Consider the following 20,771-nt stretch of genomic DNA (forward strand, 5'->3'; position numbering starts at 1 on the left):
TTTTTTTATTAAAAAAATAGGTGTCCTTATTTGGCAACATTTTTGACTAATGTTAACAGGCTCTGGTTGAAGATAAATATTGTCATTTATGTGGACAAGCAATAGTTCAATGAGTAGCTGACTATAGTTTATTTGGGGCCTCCTGAAGCACTGTGCAATGGAACCTAAACACATATGCATAAGCAGATAACAGGGTTCTGCTTACCACAGGCCTATCTCACCAGAAGAGTAAGAGCTAGCATACAAGCCACAAGCTCAAAGAGTCAGTGGCATTCCCACAGCCTAGTGGACACCCTGGAAGCCACCAAGCCTCTGTCACCAAGCAGGTATAGCTGGACACTGACCCATCCCTGTATAACGGAGAATAAGAGACATATTGTGTGTCCTAAGAGTAAAGAAGTGAGAAATAATATTCATTCAGTTCTGTATGTTTTTTGCAGCTACCCATACTTCCTTCTATTGTTTCTGCTAGAGAAACAAAAGGTAAGAATGAAGTCTGAGTCTCTGCTGGTCTTAAATCATTCTTTATTTTGCTGCCTTCAGATCTTCCCTCTCTAAATGACTGATAAACTAAGAGTGTAATTATGGTCACCATCAGCAGGGTCACTGTGCTGGTTTCCTGGCCATATTTACATCTCTCCATTGTTCTTTCAGCTTATTTGTCTACTTTTTCTTAGGCTGTCTGTATCTTCAGATAGAAAACTGAAGACGTTCAGAACAAAAATAGAATCTTGATTAATGGAACACAACCACTCGGAAGACAAAACTTGGCTGTTATGTTGCTGCATTTTCTATGAAGGTAAGAATCAAATGACTGAAAACACACACGTGCCTGTGCACACACACAATTTTGCTTTAAAATTTTCCATGATATGGCCTGAGGCATATATACAATACAAATGCTATAATCACCAGAGAAGAATCAGACATTTGGCATAGCAATTCATTTGAAAAAGGGCCTTAAGAGTTTTAGCTGACCCTAGTTTTAGTTGAGGGAACTAAACAAGTTCATCAAAATTCAGGCTGAAGGAGTATCATGACTAAATCAAAAGGAGACAGTAACTCCACTGCTCTTGACTTTGATGGGTCCATGGCAGGAGTGGGTCCAATTAAGGGCATCACATTTTAAGAGATCATGGACAAAAAAAAAGAAAGGAGCCAGAATAAGAAGGGGAAAATAAAAAGAAGAGAGTCCTGATAAGATGTTCTGGGAGAAAGCCCTGAAGGAATTGGAGAAATTTCAGGAGGGACATTTAAGTACGTGAAAGGCTTTTCTGTTTAAGAGGAGGCTGACTTACTCTATGTAAGCCCAAAGTCAGACCTGGGAGCAGTCAGTACAACGGACGCTCTTGCTTTAGCTGCTATGAAGAAACTAAGGGAGGATATCATTCTCTCTCTTTCAGCTGACTCGATCCTGAAGCTGTCTGGGACCTCCAGCAGGCCTGGGGAAGCCTACCCAATAAGAGACAGAGCTAACAGATGGAGAGACCCATGTTCTGACTGCATCTTTTGAGACCTGGTTAAAGTTACACCTAAGGCCATTTGTTGGACTTTTCAATCAGACAATACATTCCCTATTTTGCTTAAGCCACTTTGGGTAAGGTTTTCTGCCACTTCAACTGAAAGAGTTCCAAGTGACAGAAGATCTTAGCTTCTTTGTGAGGTAGCAAGTTCCACATCACTAGAAAGCAGCCAAGCAAAATCTAAGTAACCATCTGTCAAGGATTAGGGCAGGGGGTTCTAAACTGGAATGAAGCTAGGCCCACATGACTGTATTAGTTTCTTAGGGCTGCCATAACAAATACCACAGACTGGGTGGCTTGAACAATAGCAATTTATGTTCTCACAATTCTAGGAGCTAGAAGTCCCAAGATCAAGGTGTCACCAGGGTTGGTCTCTTCTGGGGCCCCTCTCCTTGGCTTGTATGGCCACCTTCCTTCTGTGTCATTGCCTAGTCTTCCCTCTGTGTGTCTGTGTCCAAATCTCCTCTTCTCATAAGGACACCAAGTCATAACACATGAGGGCCCACCTAACAACATCATTTTAACTTAACTACCTTTTTAAAGATCCTAACTCCAAACACAGTCACACTTGGGGGTACTGAGGATTAGGACCGCAATATATGAATTTTCAGGGGCACAATTTAGCCCATGAAAATGCCTTCCAAGGTCACTCACAACTCCCACTGTAAAGCAAAACTTAGTAAAGATGCTAGTGATTTCCTCAAGAGCCATTTACGCCACATATCAGCAATAAGAGGAGGTGATACCAGTGGCAGCTCCCAGGCCCTCTGCAACAGAGTGAGGCTGTATCCTTCGAGGATGACTGTTAGCATTTTGTACAGCCCAGTTCAATTATTGACTCATTTACTTTATCTACGGCACTGCTATTTACTTTTCCAGTGGCTGATGTAAAACGAAAGGCTTTTACAAACAGTGCTAATTAATGTGTTTTCACAATGGGCAGCACAGTGGGGCACAGGCCGCACCCTGGCTGACGTGGTGGAATCCATGGCACAGGCATACTTGAAGTGGGCTTTTCTCAGGAGTGGTCACACTACAGGGGTTTAGAAAAGATCAAATCAGCATGTAAAGAAAAACTGCTAAACATTGTGCAAATGTGTAAGCTACCATTCAACAAAATGAAAATATTTCAGGAAGAACAGTCTCATCTTTTTCAAATTCTGCCTGAGAAAATACATGGAGAAGTGTCTAAGAGTTTGAGTCCCAACTTCCATTCAAGTCACTTGTGTACAGAGCCCAGTGACTGCTATCATAAATCACATCCCCTATCACTGGTTACTTGGTCTGTTCTCATGGCATGGCCTGGATGAGTTTGCATGAAGTCTTTGTGCACATTTTTGACTTACCAGCAAAAACCGTTCAATGTCTAAGTCTGGGAGAGAGGGGTACACAGGGAGGGGTGAGGTCTAAAAACTGGTTTTTCACATACTAAAACAACCAAAGTAGAAAGTTAGATCATTAGAGTCAGAACTAAAAGAAGCCATAGCATCAACTCCAACCCTCTCATTTCATAGAGAGGTCTAGAGACATGGAAGGTGGCCACAAAGTTGCTTGGTCAGTGGAAGGTCAAGGTCCTTAGCCCTCTTGCCCTAAGGAGCTCTTTTGGTAGATAATAGCAATATGCTGTTTTCCTACTCCAAAGTCCCTACATGAAATGAAACCTAGACAAAGGCTTGAAGAAACACCTCTAGATTGAATCAGAAGAGACAGAAACTGGCAGTGTTAGTGCAGTTATCCTTCTGGACACAGCTGTGCACTGGGAATAAAGAAGTCGGATGTATGTTTGTGTTGGCTTTAGAAGATGGTTGACATTTTAAACTTTGGCAAATCTTTGGGAAGTCTAGGGTAAGAGGAAACTAGAAAAGCAAATGCCACTCAATAGCTGTCCAATATCCTGGATCACAAAAGAAAGATTAGTCAGAAGCAAAATTTTGTGTTATGAGATGAAATGGGCTGAAAGATCATTTCTGCTGAAGCTGCAGAAACCACAGGAATCAATGCTGAGGCAGGAAGAAAGGTGAGCCAGGATTTCCACCTCCGACCTGCATGTGGGCTGCCCCAAGCAGGCAGACTTTGAAATTAAATCATCAAAAGTTGACTGCTTAGCTGGGTAAGGAGCAGAAACTTGGGAAGGATTGCGCGCACGCGTACACACACACACACGCACACGCACACCCACCCACCAAACAGGACTGTGAGGGGAGAGCAATGGGAACAGATCACAGAACGGCAGAGAAGGAGCTGTCCAGAGTCCCCACCTTGGGTATGGTCCAACCACAGGCACAGTCTGTGTCCATCAACCCTGCAGGTCTCTAGAGCAGCCTGGGAAGCTCCCTGTGAGCTGGGCTCACCCCACCAAGAGGTTGAAAGGATCTCTGATCTTTTCCATTCCTTAATCTGTGATGTGGCTTCACAGAACCCACTGCAAAGAGTCTTCATCACCCCAGAAGCAACACTGGTTTTTGGAACAAATCCTTCTCTGTCTCTTTCTTGAGCTTTCACTAGCTTTCAGACTTCATTCAATGTGATCCGACTCACAACACCAAACACCTTCTCTGTCTGAAGTGTAATTCATGTTATGAATTTTTCAAGTAAGAAAAAAACAGTGTAAATACAATTACTATAAACTCTTACCCCAAACCTGTCAACTAGTAAACTTTTACAACTAGAAATTTGGTTCTCTTATTTTTTTAAGTGGAGAACTCTAACTGAATAGATTTTGTTCAAACCACTCTTGTCCCTCTTTTTGGGACATTAATGAAGAAAGAACACCAATGTCAGTGATCTCTGAGACCTCCACTCAATACAGGCCCCACACCATGCCCACCCCACCCCCTGCTGTGCTAATATTTCTATAATGCTCTCCAATTATTTAGCATTTTTTTTGCTGCTTAGTAGCTCATGTATTCCTGCCAATAATATTCTGAAATAGAACACACAAAGTTTATTACTAATCCTGTTTTACATCTGAGGAAATCAAGGCCCTGAAAGGTTAACCAAGATGCCAGGGCCATGCAGCTAAGCAAACTGCAGAACCAAGACTCGATGAGGCTTTTGCTGTTACATCCCCTGCCTTGTCCACAGTCAGCAGAGCCTCTTCCACCCTCATCCTAAGCCTTTTAGGGAAATTTAAAAGGTGCTCATTTTCACACAATAATTAATGATCATTTTACCTTAAAATCTTGTTTCACAAAGATTTGCTATAATAATCTACTTGTATCTGAAACAGATTTCTAAAAATATCCTCATTAACAGAGTTAAGAATAACATAACGGGGCCGGCCTGGTGGCGCACTGGAGAGTGCGCTGCTTGGGAGTGTGGCGGCGCTCCCGCCGAGGGTTCGGATCCCATGTGGAGACCGGTTCCCGCTCACTGGCTGAGCGCGGTGCGGGCGCAACACCGAGGGTTGCGATCCCGTTACCAGTCAGTAAAAAAAGACAAAAAGAAAAAAAAATAATAACGGTAACAAAATAGACATAATTAATAGTAACTTGATTAACAGTAATAAAATACTAATGATACTAGTCTTTATCTACCAACATTAGTGTCTGATATATATGTATGTATAAAAGAGCATGGGATTTATAAGCCAGAGAACCTGGGCTGAAGTCCCCACTCCACCACTCAGAAGTATAGACTTTGGGCAAATCAGAGCAAATCTGTTCCTTTCTAGGCTTGCATGGTGGATCTGCCCAACCAATGCACATGCTACCAGCAATGTGTATACAGGCAGAAAAATAAAAGTTTGCCACTGCTGGACTCACTTCTATCATCCCACTGTATTAAGCCACAGGTCCCTATTCTAGTGTCTTCTGTCTCTTTGGGAATCCCACCCTCTATACCCACCTCAGACTCTCCTTGCTCTGACAATCTAGACATGTATACTAGTTTGCCCAGGCTGCCATAACAAAATACCATAAACTGGGTGGCTTAACCAACAGACAGTTATTTCTCACAGTTCTAGAGCCTGGAAATCAGAGAACAGATTACCAGCGTGGTCACGTTCTGGTGACGGCTCTTTTCCTAGCTGGCGGATCACTCACGACCTTCTTACTACTGGGGGTCGGGGGAGGTGGAGAGAGAGGGTGCTGGCTCTCGTCTTTTCGTATAAAGGCTCTAATCCTACCATGAAGGCCCCACTCATGACCTCACCTAAACCAAATTACCACCCAAAGGTCCCCCATCTCCAAATACCACCACATTGGGGGTTAGGGCTTCAATATATATAAAAGGGTGGGGACATAATTCAGTCCACTGCACCCTGTTTCTCTGTCTTTAATATTCACATTCTCTAACACAATTAGGAACCTACCCCGTGGCTCCATGAACCCTGTCTGTAGACTCTCAGGTACTCCACCCCAGGCCCCCAAGGAATTAACTTGATCTTTCCACCAATGGAAAATATCAGACTCTCATCAAGCCTCTGTAAAATGAATATAACAACTGTTTTTGCAAGGTCGTTGTAACAATAAAAATATTTTTGAAAACTATAAATTGTAACGCATACAGTAACTATTTTTATTAGTGATCTGGAAATTATGATCTGATTTAGCCTAATTAAGAAACTGAACATAAAAAATTTTCCCTATGAAGTATGTAAGAATCTTTTCTGTGGAATAAGGTATATTCCACGTATTGGTAGCATATCTGAGGTAAGGCAATAAAGAACAATGCTACTTTTGACTTATACAGTAAAAAGGCAGTAAACTGACACTATGACTCAAGATAATTAAATAGCTGGTGCACACACCCATTTTTGGACTCACTACCAGTAACAAACTTTATGATCTTTGAGATAATACTAAACTTTTTAGTATTTTTTTATATATATATAAAGAAATATTATAATTACTACTCAAATCAGAGTTGTTGAGCACAGTTTGATATTAATCTTAATGAGATACTATGAATTGGCACCTGATCTCCTTTGTTTGCGGCTGGCTGGTAAGGGGTCTGAACCCATGACCCTGGTGTTACCAGCACCATGCTCTCCCAAGTGAGCTAAACGGCCAGCTCTGTACCTGACCTCATTTTAAAGTGAAGAAATAAGACCTGAGGCCATGGTAATTATATGAGGGTACTTCAAAATGTAGAAAAACAGAATTAAAAGATAATATGAATCTTTCCATGAAATTTTTTGAAGTACCCTCTTACAAAATAGACTTTTAATCATTTATGTTTATCCTATTTAGAGAAGAATATATAGGCCATGTACACATTAATGACACAAAATCTCAATGTTTACCTGATATATTTGAATAAATTTGTCTTTTTAAAACATATACAGCTATAATTAAATATACACACACATACCCTTAGCTCTTCTATAAGAGAGTGATTATATTGTTCCATTATAAGTAGACATGGGCTTCAAGCTATTTTCCAATAGAAAATATCAAAAAAAAAAAAAGTAGAGAATATCTAGCACTAAGAATGGAAACTTATGAATATTTTGCCATATTTCTTTAAAGAAAAAAAAAATGCAGATAAAGTAGAGGTCCTTTTTTTCTTCTTTGTTCCCCATCCTAGTCTCCTTCTCTTTATGTCCTGTCCAGAAAGCTAGGGTTAATATGAATTTAGAATGTGATCTTCTCCAAATTTAAATGTATTTATATATATGTAGGTATATTCATAAAAATATATTTAACTTTTAAAATGTGTTGTTAAAATTTGCATAAACGTACCAAACTGTGTATCATTCTGAAACTTGCTTTTTTCCCATTCAACGTTATTTTTATTATCATTACTATTAGTGTTGTTATTTTGGTGGCTGGGCAGTACAGGGATTGAACCCTGGACTTTGGTGTTATCAGCACCACGCTCTAACCAACTGAGCTAATTAGCTGGCCCCATAACACCATATTTTTGGAAATGTGACATATTGATCCAGTCCAATTCTTTTAACTCCTGCATAATATTCCATCCTATAAATATACCATATTATATGTATTAATTCCTCAATTGATGGCTCTTATCTTTTTCACTGTCAGAAAGACACAGTAATCAAGTAAGCATCCTTGTACACATCTTTCTGCATGTTTGTAAGAGTTTCTGTAGCCAGGCATTTACTTTAAAATTCAATGTCAAGACCACAGGGAGTGTCCAGCTTGAACATCACCAGAGACTGCTAAACTGGCCTCCACAGTGGTTGCCCAGATAATGAATCTGTGGAAGCCATCTTTACTCTTGTCTGTTAGAGGCCGACAGTCTGGCAGCAATCTACAACCGCAAAAGCTACACACATATGGAGTTAGTCCTGCTCTCTTGAACTCAGTGAGTGCCTCAGTCAACGCAGCCACTGCAGGTGGAAGAGAAAACAAACCGAAAGTGACACCAATAACTAAAAGCCCTGGATTCATTTACACTACCCTGCAACAATGGCCTTTGTTCTAAACTATGAATAGATCAGTTATAAGTAATGCTATTAATAATAAGTCAGCCTAGTAGCTATGATATAATATGGTAACACATTTCTTTGCAAAAATTTTCTTTTCAAGGGATTATAAAAACCAAATTACTCCCTTTCATCTTCTGATCATAAATTCTTCTATTTTCGAGCCTCTACAGCTTACAGTTTAATAATAAGAATCTATATTTGAAATAGCTCTAAGAGGCTTTTCCTATAAAAATAGGTATCAACGTCTTTGAAGGTAAAATGAGAAAGGAATAGGAAAATAGAAATCTACCCAGATATAAATAATAATAGCTGTAATTACAATTATTTTGCATGTCAGCTATTACAGAGACGGTAGCTTACAGTCACTAAGCCCTAAAGAAATGACACGAGGTAGTATATAAATAATTTACTTTTTATGTGTCTTCTTTATATCACCAAATAGTTTTTCTTAAATGCTATGATACAGCCTACATGTCCTCCTTAGCAGGACAGAAATAATCCAGAATTATTACATATTATATTTTTAAAACTATAGAAATATTATATTTTAACAACTCCAATGCTCTCCAGTTTGCACAAAATGAAAAACAGAATTCAATGGTGATGGACTCACACTAACCTATCCTCACATTCTCACCCAATTGCTCACGTGTAAGAGAACACTGCAGACTGCACTTCTGGCTAAAATCAAAACAAACAAAAAAATCTAAAATTGCTAACTTTGTGTTCTCTGATTAGAAAAGCTCTAATTAGCTCCATTCTGTAATATTCATTATGTTAAAATAATAATTCCATCTCAAATGCACTAATATTTTTCAACACATACTTTCTGTTAAAAAATCCTTCTATTTTTATTGTGCCTATGAATCAGAGAGAATATATCTGTTTAGTTTCCTCTGATATGTTTAGGATTGTGTTAAACACTAGGTGTCTTAATAAATGTTCGTGGTGATGGCTTATAATAATGTGTCCCAGTGGCTCCCAGGCCAGCCATATTTTCAGAACAATGCACTGGGAGATCCCCAGAGTCCCTAAATACCCACACCCTAAAATTTGGCCCATTTTAAGCTAGAGTTAGTACAGTCGTATATGGCTCTCCAGATGGTTATCATTAATCTCAGCCTTAAAGCAAGAGTATAAAGGCCAAAGAGACCCACACCCTAAAATTTGGCCCATTTTAAGCTAGAGTTAGTACAGTCGTAGATGGCTCTCCAGATGGTTATCATTAATCTCAGCCTTAAAGCAAGAGTATAAAGGCCAAAGAGATCAGAAACAAGCATTTATCTCTTATATTTCCCACCAGTATCCAGTCCTGGGTTGGGCAAACCCAGAACAAGCATGAATAAATGTCTTGCTACTGTAGATTTTCTATCTTTGGCCAACTTCAAATTTCTTGTTCATAGTTCATGTTTCATTAGCTTTTTCATAAATGGAATGTGCCCTCATCACCACTACTCCCATCTTAGAAACATCATGACATTGCCAAGAAATTTCTTTTCAAATTCAGACCCTGGTAAGTCACTGGGCGGATTCTACTATGGATGCACAACTCTCCCAGTTAGAACCATTTTTCAATTGGGTTTATTTCAGGAAGCTAGGGATCTGTAGCATTTGCAAATACAGGAACTAACAGAGTAAAGTGCCTGTGCCTTTCTGTTGGACAGAATACTCTGCCAGGGCGTCAAGAGATCCGAGGGACTTCCCAAACTGTGCAGGCTCGGATACACCCTGCCTCAACCTCTCTTTCTTGTTGATAAACTAGTATACTCTTGTACTCCCAAGATTCCTTCAGAGTTTGTAATAGTCCTGTGTTGAATAAAACTCAGATAAAGTTCAGCAAGGCTAAATCTCAGCTTGGTCTCAGGGAACTAAACCTCATCACAGGACAGGGAAGAATCCTAGAGATCATTTGATGGTGGCAAAAGTAATATCACTTTTGGAGAGTGCTATTGTATGGGTGAGATTTTTTAACTTAATTCACAAAGAAATGTTAAAAATATTAAAATTTGTACCCTTTGACTGATCGAGAGGGAGGTAGGCTAACATATTTTTTTCTGGAACCAGAGTTCTATCTCCTTTGACTAATCACCTACCCACGTAAAAACGAAGACTTCAAATCTCAGCTCTGTAATCCTTAGAGCTTAAAGGAAAAGGGAGAAAATGACCTTCCTTTTGTCCATATAATTAATTACAGGAAGCATTAAAACTCCTAAAATAAAATAAATAGGTCCTGGTGTTTTTGTTTATTTTGTTCTATGTAAGTAGAACATATTTGAGTCCTATTTTTTAAGCATGTGAAATAGGTAGATTCTACATCTTTTTAAATACTCTGATAAATTATAAAAAACTAATACTCAATTGTCATAGAATACCATCACCACCAATATTAATAATAACAGCAGCTCCTGCTTCCTGCCTCCTTGCTAGCTGTTTGAATCCATGCTAAGAGCTTTCCAAAAGTTCTCATGTCATTCTCTCTAATATCCCTATGAGGTAAGTACTGCCACCCAGAGTTACAGACGAATAAAACTAAGACTCGGCCCATGCAGCACGCCCATCCATTTAAGTAAGGAGCAGAAGCAGGATGGAAACCAGGTCAGTTCAATTCAAAAGGCCTCATTCAGCACCAAGACCAACGTGGAAGGGTGGGAGACTTCAGGCCTGTATCCTCAGGCAAGCTGGAAAACAAGAGGCCTGGACTATTTCATCTCTACACCTATTTCAGATTAGCATGCTAGAGTTAATTCATCGAACTACACAGTGTAAAGAAAAGGAAAATAATAATGTCACTTCTTTTCATTATGTTATTTTGCATGAAAGGATTAGAATTTAAAATAAGACACAAAACATTGTCTTTATGAAACAACTGCTTTTGAATGAAATGGGGGATTATTTTAGTACACAAATATTCACTTTTGAAATTGTAACAATATAATTACACATAATGATGTAATTGTTAACCTACGTAGACATGTTTGGCTGTTTAACCAATTTGGGGAGTTATATTGTGGCTTTACATTTGTTTTCTGTTGTGTTTCACCATAGTTTTCATATAATAAATGAAAAACTACATAACAAAACTGGGTTGTGGATAATGATGACTTAAATAGAACCATAAAATCTCCCTTACACTAAAAAGAACACAGTCACTTTAAATCTGCAATCTACCTTCCTCAGATCTTGTCAGTGAGCTTCTAATCCACTGCAATAGAGCACTCATTTATTTCACATTTTATAAACTGACACTGATGTTACAGTAGAACTGATGTTGTGGTGTTGTGGCTGCACTACATTCAATAACGCCTATATGCTGGTTGGCAGGCTTCCACGTGGAATATTCCTACTTCTGAGAACCTGGTGCCATGACCAGAAAGAATCACACACTGGGCTTGAAGCCACAGTCAGTGACTGTACACTGCTCTGGCAAAGAAAACATGGGCAAACAGGCCTCACTTTACCCGTGCTAGGAGTCATTTACATTTTATTTCATTAACCAGCCAGACTATATCAGATCACCAATTTTTTTTTTTTTTTGGACCGGTAAGGGGATCGCAACCCTCGGCACAGTGTGGTCATCCCTGAATAGGATCTGAACCCGCGACCTCGGCACCACCCTACTCTCCCGAGTGAGCCATGGGGCCCGCCCAAATCACCAGTTTTTTGCACACACCCTATAATACCTAAAAGATCAAAGTACCTCATTTTTTAGTACTGATGAACTTTAAGAAGACAACCTTACGGTTTATAAGAACAAAACATTCTATAATATAAAGGCAATATCGGGCAGCACACTTCCAATTTAATATAACTCCATTTCATGTGACAACCTATAGTCATCACAAATTGGGAGAAAAAATATCAATTTGACCAAGAGGTTTTTGAGGAGGAATGTTAGTTATTTTGAAAACTACATAAACATCTTGACTTTATAGCCTTAATGAACTGTACACTTCTGAAACTGTATTTTTACCAGATTCAATGGGTCTTGTAATGATGAATATAATATATCAGAGAATTGATAAAGTAATTAAAAATAAAGCTGAACTACTAATATATACCAGTAACTGTTGTAAGCAATTGCCATATTTTATCTCATTTAGTCTTCATAAAATAACCTTAATGGATAAGTATTAATAGTATCCCTATTTATAGATGACAAAATAGAAACACGAAAAGGTCTGTAACTTTTCTGCCAAATGGTTCCAAGAGGCAGAGCCAGGCTTGGAACCAGGCAATGTGACAGCCTGTGCTTGTAACCACTACGTAATACTGTCTTTCATAAATAAAAACATTTAGAAATCTTCCCCTGCAGTGAGTGGTTTTTTCCTTTCTCTCTCTCTTCGTTATATTCCTGCTCCCTTTATTTTCTCTCTTGCTTATGTCTTAGACCCACTTATAAACACCCACAGAGGTGGCCTGGCTCAGGCGATGGCACTGGAGGCAGGGGGTGGGTACTCAGAAAGTTAACTGCTACTGAAGCAAGACGTGGAAACGGGTTATGGTAAATATCACAATACAATTCCCCCCAACATAAAACACTCTCAAGCATAAGGATACTTTAAGCAATAAAGCATAGACCAACATTTCAATAAGATCAGAAACTTGGAATACTATCTTGGAGACAACTATAATTTTCCTCAGCCTATTTCTCTTCTTAGACCACAAGATTTCCATTTGATCTTACCCACGCTCATGGTTTCAACTGTCCCAAATCTGCACCCCCAATCCTATCTCTCCATTAAGCTTCAGGCTTATAATAGTCACTGCTAGACAGCCCCATCTAGATGCTTCAACTTCAAGCTAAACAAACCCAACACTGAATTCAGATTATACCCCGGCCCCCCATCCTACATCTTTCTGAAAATCCTATTAGGTTTAGCAGAACCATCATCCCCAAGCTGGAAATACGGGGGTCTCTACCTCACTTCCCACATCTAAACCATTCTGTCAGTGTTGCCTCCCAAATCTATAGCTCCCCTCAAATTCTACTGCTACTGTTGTTCAGGCCTGTACCATCCTCACTTGGACTATTTTAAGAAACTTCTCAGTGGACTCCCGTCTTAAAGTCACCTCCACATTGCAAATGAGAGTGATCATCCCATATGAACATCTAAGAAATGAAGTTCATGTTCCTGATCTCAGCATCTATCTGGCCTTCAACTCCCCTTTAGTGCTCTTCCCCAATATCCTATTAATCTGGGATTGTTTAGGACTATATTACTGTTTGGCTCAACTGAACAAATATGCAGAGTTTTGGTTTTTGAATAATAGAGTAATACTTGCCCCTCTAGAGCATGTATAACTTATAGTTTCAAATTTACTATGAAATTAAGTCTTTTAAAACACTTCTTATGGAAGCAAAAGTCATTTTTTTTTTCCCTTTTTTGTCTTTTTTCGTGACCGGCAACGGATTGCAACCCTCAGTGTCGCGCCCGTACCGGACCGGGACCGACAACAGGATCGCAATCCTCGGTGTTGCACCCGCACCTCGCTCAGCCAGTGAGCGGCCGGTCTGTATGTGGGATCTGAACCCTCGGCAGGAGCACCACCGCGCTCCCAAGCGGCGCACTGTAGCAGTGCGCCACCGGGCTGGCCCAAAAGTCATTTTTAAAGAAGAAATAATCCTCCCTTAAGAAATCAGAGATGAAAAAAAGTTTTTTAAAGTCCACCATCTTTTTGCATTTTAATCAAGAATTGAGTTGTTCCATTTCTATTCTTTTTCTTCACTATAGCAGTTGCCATCAGAAGTCTTCCTAAGCAGTGGAGGATGGCGTATGAGTCAGGATCTAATCAGGGAAACAGGCATCAGTCTGTGTTAACTCAGGGACCTGGTTAGATAGGTGACAGAAGAGCTGAGAAGCCAGAGTGCTATGAGTGAACTGCAGGCAGCCTCTACCTGGCCCAGGTTAGAAGGATAAGGGAGGAGATGATGTTGCTGGAGCTCAGGGTCACCCAAAGTGGGTAAGCCTTAGGTGAGATGCTGCAGCTTGGAAAGATGCTGCTCAACAGAGATAAAGGTCTCCCAAGTTGATGAGACAGGGCTGAGAGTCTGGGAAGCAAGGAGTACCAGGGTCGAGTGAGCCACAAAGAGAGAGAGCTGTAGAGATCTGCAGAGGGTTCCCCTCGTGTCTTCATTTGGTAACTGATCAACCCATGCATGTGAGGAACCTACCAGAGGCCAGAGAAAAAAGCCACCTGAAAGAACTAGAAGAACAATCTCCAAAGCTTACACAAATATGCAGCATGAGCTAGAAAGACAGAAAGAAATGCCCTGGGTTTTTTCCCCTGCTTCCCTCCCTCTAATCCTCCTCTCACCTATGCCTCTGATTAGCTTCGTGGTTCTCAACCTTGTCTGCACACTGGAACCAACTGGGGAGCTTTAAAAAGTTAGAATGTCTGGGTACACCCCTAGTGTCTGATGTAATTAGTCTGCATGCAGCCTGGGCATTTGGAGCTTTAAAGCTCTCCTGGTGAGTCTAATGATTAAGAACCAATACATTAGCTGACTCCAGGCAGAAGACATAAGACCAGATCCTGGGGAACACACCCTGCAGAAATCAGTGCCCTTCCATACAGGGCAGTGAGAAGAGCTGAGATCCTGCAGGCCCAGGAACAACAAAGATGGCACAGAGATGGGTAGAAACAAGGGAGACTCAAAGCAGCAAAAAAGATACACATGATCCTTTCTAAATCCTTCAGTGGCCAGCTCAAATTGATCATCCCAGCTGCAGAGCTTCCTCCCACTCATAATACTTACTGCTATTCATCCACCGACAATACGTTTATCATGTGCCACTGCCCTATGTCCTCAGCTGAGTTGAAGCCCAGTATCTTGCTATCTGTTCTGGCTCTTCCTGCAGTGCCCTAGCAGGAAAGCCTGGTGTTCCTCATCTTGCTATTTGCATCTTGTATTTCCTTCTTTCCCAAACTGACTGGCTAGCTCATTCAGATATTTACTTGCTATTAAGTAGTAGTTAACGGTTAATAACAGGTAATATATTACCCTCTCTGGATAATATTGGCATGGCAAAACTGACCTAGAGTGTAAGAATTACAGGGCAAAGTCACAGATTGATTAAGTAGATTTTTGTGTGTCCCTTATAATGTAAATAAATTTAAATCAAATAACATAGGTGGCAGCCTAACATTGGATGGTAATGATTCAAAAATATACAAATGATTTATTGCAATTTATTTTTGTTACAATCCTACTCATGGGTGTTGAGATGTTCAGCAAGGTGAATATATCCTTAAAATACATTTATATCTCTTGTGAATCATCTTTAAGTAAATAAGCCTAGAAATGTACTTGCTGTAAATTCTAAAGTCTTATGATTTCAAATCAAAAGAAATTAATTTTTATTGGAAACATTAAGCATTATTCTATTTGCCTGAGAAAGTCACTTTCCAGAGTAGAACAAAATCCATGCTCAAAATCAGAAATCATTTACTGTGTATGTGTGTGTTTGTGTGTGTGTGTGTATTTGGACTCATAGGTTATTCCCTGAAAAACTGGGCCCAAATTGTGGAAAGTTAAAATACTAAATGGTTCAACACTGGACATGCTTTTTTAAGAATTGTTTTCTGCTATGAATTTTTCCTATTATGAATCTATATATGAACTTGTGAAAATCCACTTCTGACTACATTACAATATTTACAATTTGAGGGTGGGGGCAATGCAGCTGGCTGGTACAGGGATTGAACTCTGGACCTTAGTGTTATCAGCATCAAGCTTTAACCAACTGAGCTAACCAGCCAGCTGATATTTACAATTTTTATGGTTGTGCTGACTCTTAAAACTCCTAACAGGATAGTCATGGACTACTGGAAAAAATGTACATGCACACGTAAGGGCCACAGCTAAATCTCTCTTTATGATCCCATGAGTAATACATTAGGAGTAAGAATTCATAGAAAGATAATTTCTCTTCATCAACTATTTAATATATGATATTCTTCCAGTGAAAAATTTAAGCTGTCATCACTACTTTTAAACTACAAAATCTCAACCACCACCACCTGATTGGGCTCCCAAAATACTCATCAAAAGAAACATATCCATTCTACCTGGGTATGTGAACATAATCTCACTTTAGCTATCAGATTCTTTTAAAAATCCTTAAAATAATTAATACATCTTAATGAAAATAATTAAAATTCAAAAGCGGTAAATGACCACATATGGATGGAATTCCAGTAGGCTTTCGGGAGCAACAATGTGACTAAAAGAGCAATCATCTCCCATAACGTCATTAAATAAGACAGGGGAGATGCTTTTTGTACATAAAACCAGAAAATTAAGGTTAAGTGAACCGTAGGGATTTAAATAATGAGTAATACTACTCAGGAAAGAAAAACACAGTGTAAGCTTATGTAATTACCAAAAGTAGCAGTAAACCCTGTAGGATTTTATCATGAAAATATATAGCTTGGACAAAAGGTAGACGAGAACTGTCTATTCTTAGCATGTGAGAAGAACCTAACAATTTCTTTGAAAATAGATTCTAAACACATACTCTGTGCTGAGTCATTGTTCAAAGAACGCTATTGACTTATTAAATAATGACTAGAAACTCCTCCACTCATTGGTAAGACCTAACTGGGTACCTCTTTGGCAATAAATGACAGTGATTTTCAAGATACTACTAACTGCTGTGAGATCTGCTCACACACCCAAGCTGAACAGACGTATCTAATTGATCATGATCAATCCACATGGCTCAGAGAAAGTAAATACAGCCTGGGCAAGGTTAAAGGATGTTCCAAGTCCCTAATATTATACGGCTCTTTTTGAGAATGGTCCCAGTGGATGTGCCCCAAGGATTCTGTGGGTCCGGGAACCATCCACACAGTGCCTGACTCTGTTTAGTGACAACAAAGGGGTCAAAGATTTGAGAAAGAGAAGGAACAGGACACAGCCTCCCAAAGCAAAACCAAACAAACAAGAAAAAGTATTCACAATTGTTTGGAGAAAATGATTCTAGACTTTAAATTAGAAAATATTTTCCTCAGTTAGTAGAAAGGAAATAAAAGGAATAAAGATCAATGTTCCTCAAATCTTGTCATTGTCTATTTTTCCTTCTTAATTTCTTATAGAAACAGCAGGTTTAAAGATTACCACACACAAATACATATGGTTGCTCTCCTTTAGTTATAGCAACTTCAAATTTTAGGGACAGACTTGTCCCACTTTTTCCATGAGGCAAGAATGCTTAAGTGTAGCTGGACCCACATTTTACAACTGACAATAGAGCAGAAAGACTATAAACAAAGAACTATTCAATCAGCATCAGGCAAATATTAATGGTGAGAAACGCTACAAAATAAGAAACACTAGAAATTTTTTTTTTTTTTTACTAAAAGGATTATATGGGAAATTTTAGGTAGAAGGGAGATTTTTTAAATATCCCATGTCTTCATGCCAGACAAAAATATAAGTGAGTTCATGAAACAATCAGAAAAAAATATATAAGAATCTCCTCCATGTAATATCATGGATTAGGAATTATGGAGGGTTACACAACAGCCTTATTAAATATAATGGACATGTTTACATGCTATATATTCAAGCTCTATCTGTGTCAACAAGTGGCTGAGAATAATTAAAGACTGAAAAAACACAGTCCATTTTTATCCACTTAAGTCTTCCTTCATAAATGTCTGAGAGGTCCATGGAATAATACGTTCACTAAGTTTGTGCTCCTATACCTAAAAACATTTACTGTACAAGTCTCCTAGCACAAAGCAAAGTAACCTATAGATCTTTTCTGAGGGGCGGGAGAGAGGAGGCAGCCATTGTTTCTCTGTCTGTCTGTTTTAGACAATCCAACTAGACTCATGACTTCCTTTTGTTTCTATTTTAAGGAGGAAAAGCAACAGAAAGTCCCATTCCTGTCCCAATCCTACCCCCAACACAAATTATAACATCCTTAAATGTGCTAAAAGGAGCTATGAACTATAAAAAGATAAAGTTCAATTGCTGAGGGGTAGCCATAGTAAGCATTTTCTTACCTGATGTGGCCAATCAATTCAATAAGCTTGTGACTAAAAAAATAAGCTGTCAGCTCAGACACATGACTCAGGACTGAACAGACCCCAAAAAGGGTTGTAGTTCCATTCAGGTCTTCCAAATGCCAGTAGAGAAAGGTAAACACGAAGCCGTATCCAAAACCCATAAACCAAGCCACGAACAACACGGAGCCATACTGGACACTGCAAAGCAGTTTGATTAAGTCCCAAAAATTGAAGGTCTGCAAGTGGCTTGTGGTGGTTGGTGTCTCCTCAGAGGACTCTGTGGAGGTGTTCCTCTCCACCTGAGGGATCTCAACCTCTTTCCCTTTATCGTCGTCGTTTTTGAAGTGGTTGTACCGGAACCGGAACTGAGTAGCAACGATCAAGGCCATGGTCATAAGAACTCCAAAGACAATGAAGACGATCTGGTAGTTCCGGTACTCAGGGGGCTTACACCCCTTTCCATCGATGAGCACTTCTATGTGGGTGTAGTCGATGCCGATGCCCACGGACAGCATAGCCAGGCCCCAGCCCAGCGAGCCCCACATGCGCTGCAATCCATAGCGGTCTCTGTGTTTTCCCAGGTACTGGAGTGTTACTGTGTCTACAATCGTGACAGAAGAGGCACTGAAAAATTCTCCTATGATGACAACTACCAAGATCACTAAGAATATAGCTTCAACTTCTTGTTGATCATAAACAAGAGCGACTTGGTTGGAAGGTAAAGATTTGGTGGTAGTGACCATAACAGTGGTTGTCTCCCTGGTTACATTTCCTGGGGGGGCAGAGGTTGCTATGCTTGGGTTCAATGTCAAGTCCATAATATGGTCAGTAATTTCATCTGTCTGGGGCTGCAGGGTGGGTTCACTGCTCTTGTTTGGAGGTGTTGAAAAGATAAAAGCATCTGAGATATTGGGCCCTGTTTCTAACATTGATGGCCAACTGGAAGGAGGCAGGTTCCTCTTCTCACGCATTTTTGGTGATGTGGTAAGGAAAGAGATAATGGAAGAATTTGTTGGCAGGATGGTTAACAGGTGACTTGCATTGGTGGGGTGAGCTGTTGGGGGGATCTTTGGTACACATCTCAATGTAGCAGGTTTGACAAATCCAATTCCCAGGTTGAATAAAACCCAACATAAAAGAGAAAAGAGGAGGACAATTTTGCCCTTTTTAAAGCGATCTGCAACTACACCCCAAAAGGGAGCACTGCAGAATTCAATGAAGTATCGAATACCTACTAGCAGTCCACTCTGGCTTGGTGACATTCCCAGCTGTTTATAATACACAGGCAAAAGCGGGTAAAGAGAGCCATAGGCAGAATAAAAGAAAAAGTAAAAGACCTTGGAAATTAGAAGATCGTTGTTTATTTTAACACAATGTTTCTCTATCCAGTCTATTTCTTCCTGGGGAACAGCAGATGTTTCTGTGGAGGAGGGTGTTTCATTTGAAGGTGGTTCTGGTTCCCTGGAAATGCCATTAAAGGGATCAGCAAGCACATATTTTCTCTTCTGTTCCTCTTCATCATCAGTTAAGATAGCAACTTTATCGTCTGCCGCCATGGCTTACCACCAGCATCAGAAAGTTTATGAGCTTCAAAGTGTTGATTATTGATCTGTAAAGTAAAAATTAAAAGATGGCTTAGTAATGAAAATCATAACATGTAAACATAGAACCTCAGGAAACTGAGGAGTTTCAAACTGCAGTGAAAATAATAACTGTAAGAGAAAATTCACTTCATTTATCACTTGCAACCACACAATACTGGTAAAGAAAAATAGCTTTTAAAAAAATCAAATACTCTTTGTGGCCACTGACTGACTAATTACATCTTCCAATGGCAGGTGTATAGCTCAGATTCATTCTCAATCTTTTTATTGATTCCCAGGGAAAATTTACAAATGATAGGGATTATGTCTAAACCAAATATAGAGAGTTGAAAATAAACACTCTTCATAGATCCTGGTAGTTCTTCATAGTTCTTGGTTTTACTAGTCAAACAAGTCCACTGCATGATGAAGTCTAGAATTCTTTAGGAAATAAAGGTACCTAAAACCATTCAGCTTACAGGGACAAATAGGTTGTGTTTAACCACAACCACAAATATAGTGAGAAAGAAGGAGCCAACTACACTTTGCAACTGGAGTTGATCACTAAAGCCATGACAAAAACAACCTGGTAAGGAAGCGGTCTTCACATTGCTTATAGGACGTGCAATTCTCCAAATGTGCTTTTATGTATTACATCATAAGAAAATGCCAGAAAACAATAGCAGATAATATTTATCAAGCACTTACTCTGTGCCAGGTAACATTTAAAGATCTTTACATATATTAACTCATATTCATCAAAATATCCCTATTATCTTGTCCATTTTACAGATAAGAAAAGTGAGGTAATGGCAAGTTTAATAAGTGGTAGAGCCAAGATTTGAGCCCTTATACTATAGCTTCAGGATATATGCTCTAATATAATACAACAAAATGCCAAATACCACATTTTGGATAATAAAATGCTACTAAATCTTTTTAAGAGACAGTGTTGTACATGAGAAATTAGCAATATATCAATAGTATAAATTTATAGGAACTGTGCCAAATTCCATCAAAACTTCCCTTTCTTCTATTATACAAATGATTAGAGAGTCAAAAGGTCTTGCTTGAATCAAAATTTATAATGCTGAGTTGCAATAAACATATTCTGATGGTAGGAGGTGTACATATTAAATATTTGTTAATTCCTTTCACTTTCTCCACCGGAGAGAAAAATCAATTTCATTTGCCACCATCTGGAATAGATCTTGCTCTCCCTTTTCCCAAAATGAAGAATAACATTTTGAA

The 20,771-nt window shown here is 39.3% G+C and overlaps 1 protein-coding gene across 3 annotated transcripts in view; it reads right to left on the reverse strand.

The window, feature by feature from the left end:
* Nucleotides 1-19,543, reverse strand: part of MFSD6 (major facilitator superfamily domain containing 6) — a 55,638-nt gene extending 36,095 nt beyond the window's left edge. For all 3 annotated transcript variants that reach the window (XM_008586772.1, XM_008586770.1, XM_008586771.1), the window contains exon 1: nucleotides 17,935-19,543. In XM_008586772.1, the coding sequence (XP_008584994.1) occupies nucleotides 17,935-19,493 (1,559 nt within the window). In that variant the 5' untranslated portion in view covers nucleotides 19,494-19,543. The remainder of the gene's footprint in view (nucleotides 1-17,934) is intronic.
* Between the last annotated feature and the right edge of the window lie 1,228 nt (nucleotides 19,544-20,771).

The sequence above is a fragment of the Galeopterus variegatus genome, unplaced genomic scaffold (assembly GCF_000696425.1).
Source record: "Galeopterus variegatus unplaced genomic scaffold, G_variegatus-3.0.2 Scaffold4112, whole genome shotgun sequence".
NCBI classification, from domain to species: Eukaryota; Metazoa; Chordata; class Mammalia; order Dermoptera; family Cynocephalidae; genus Galeopterus; species Galeopterus variegatus.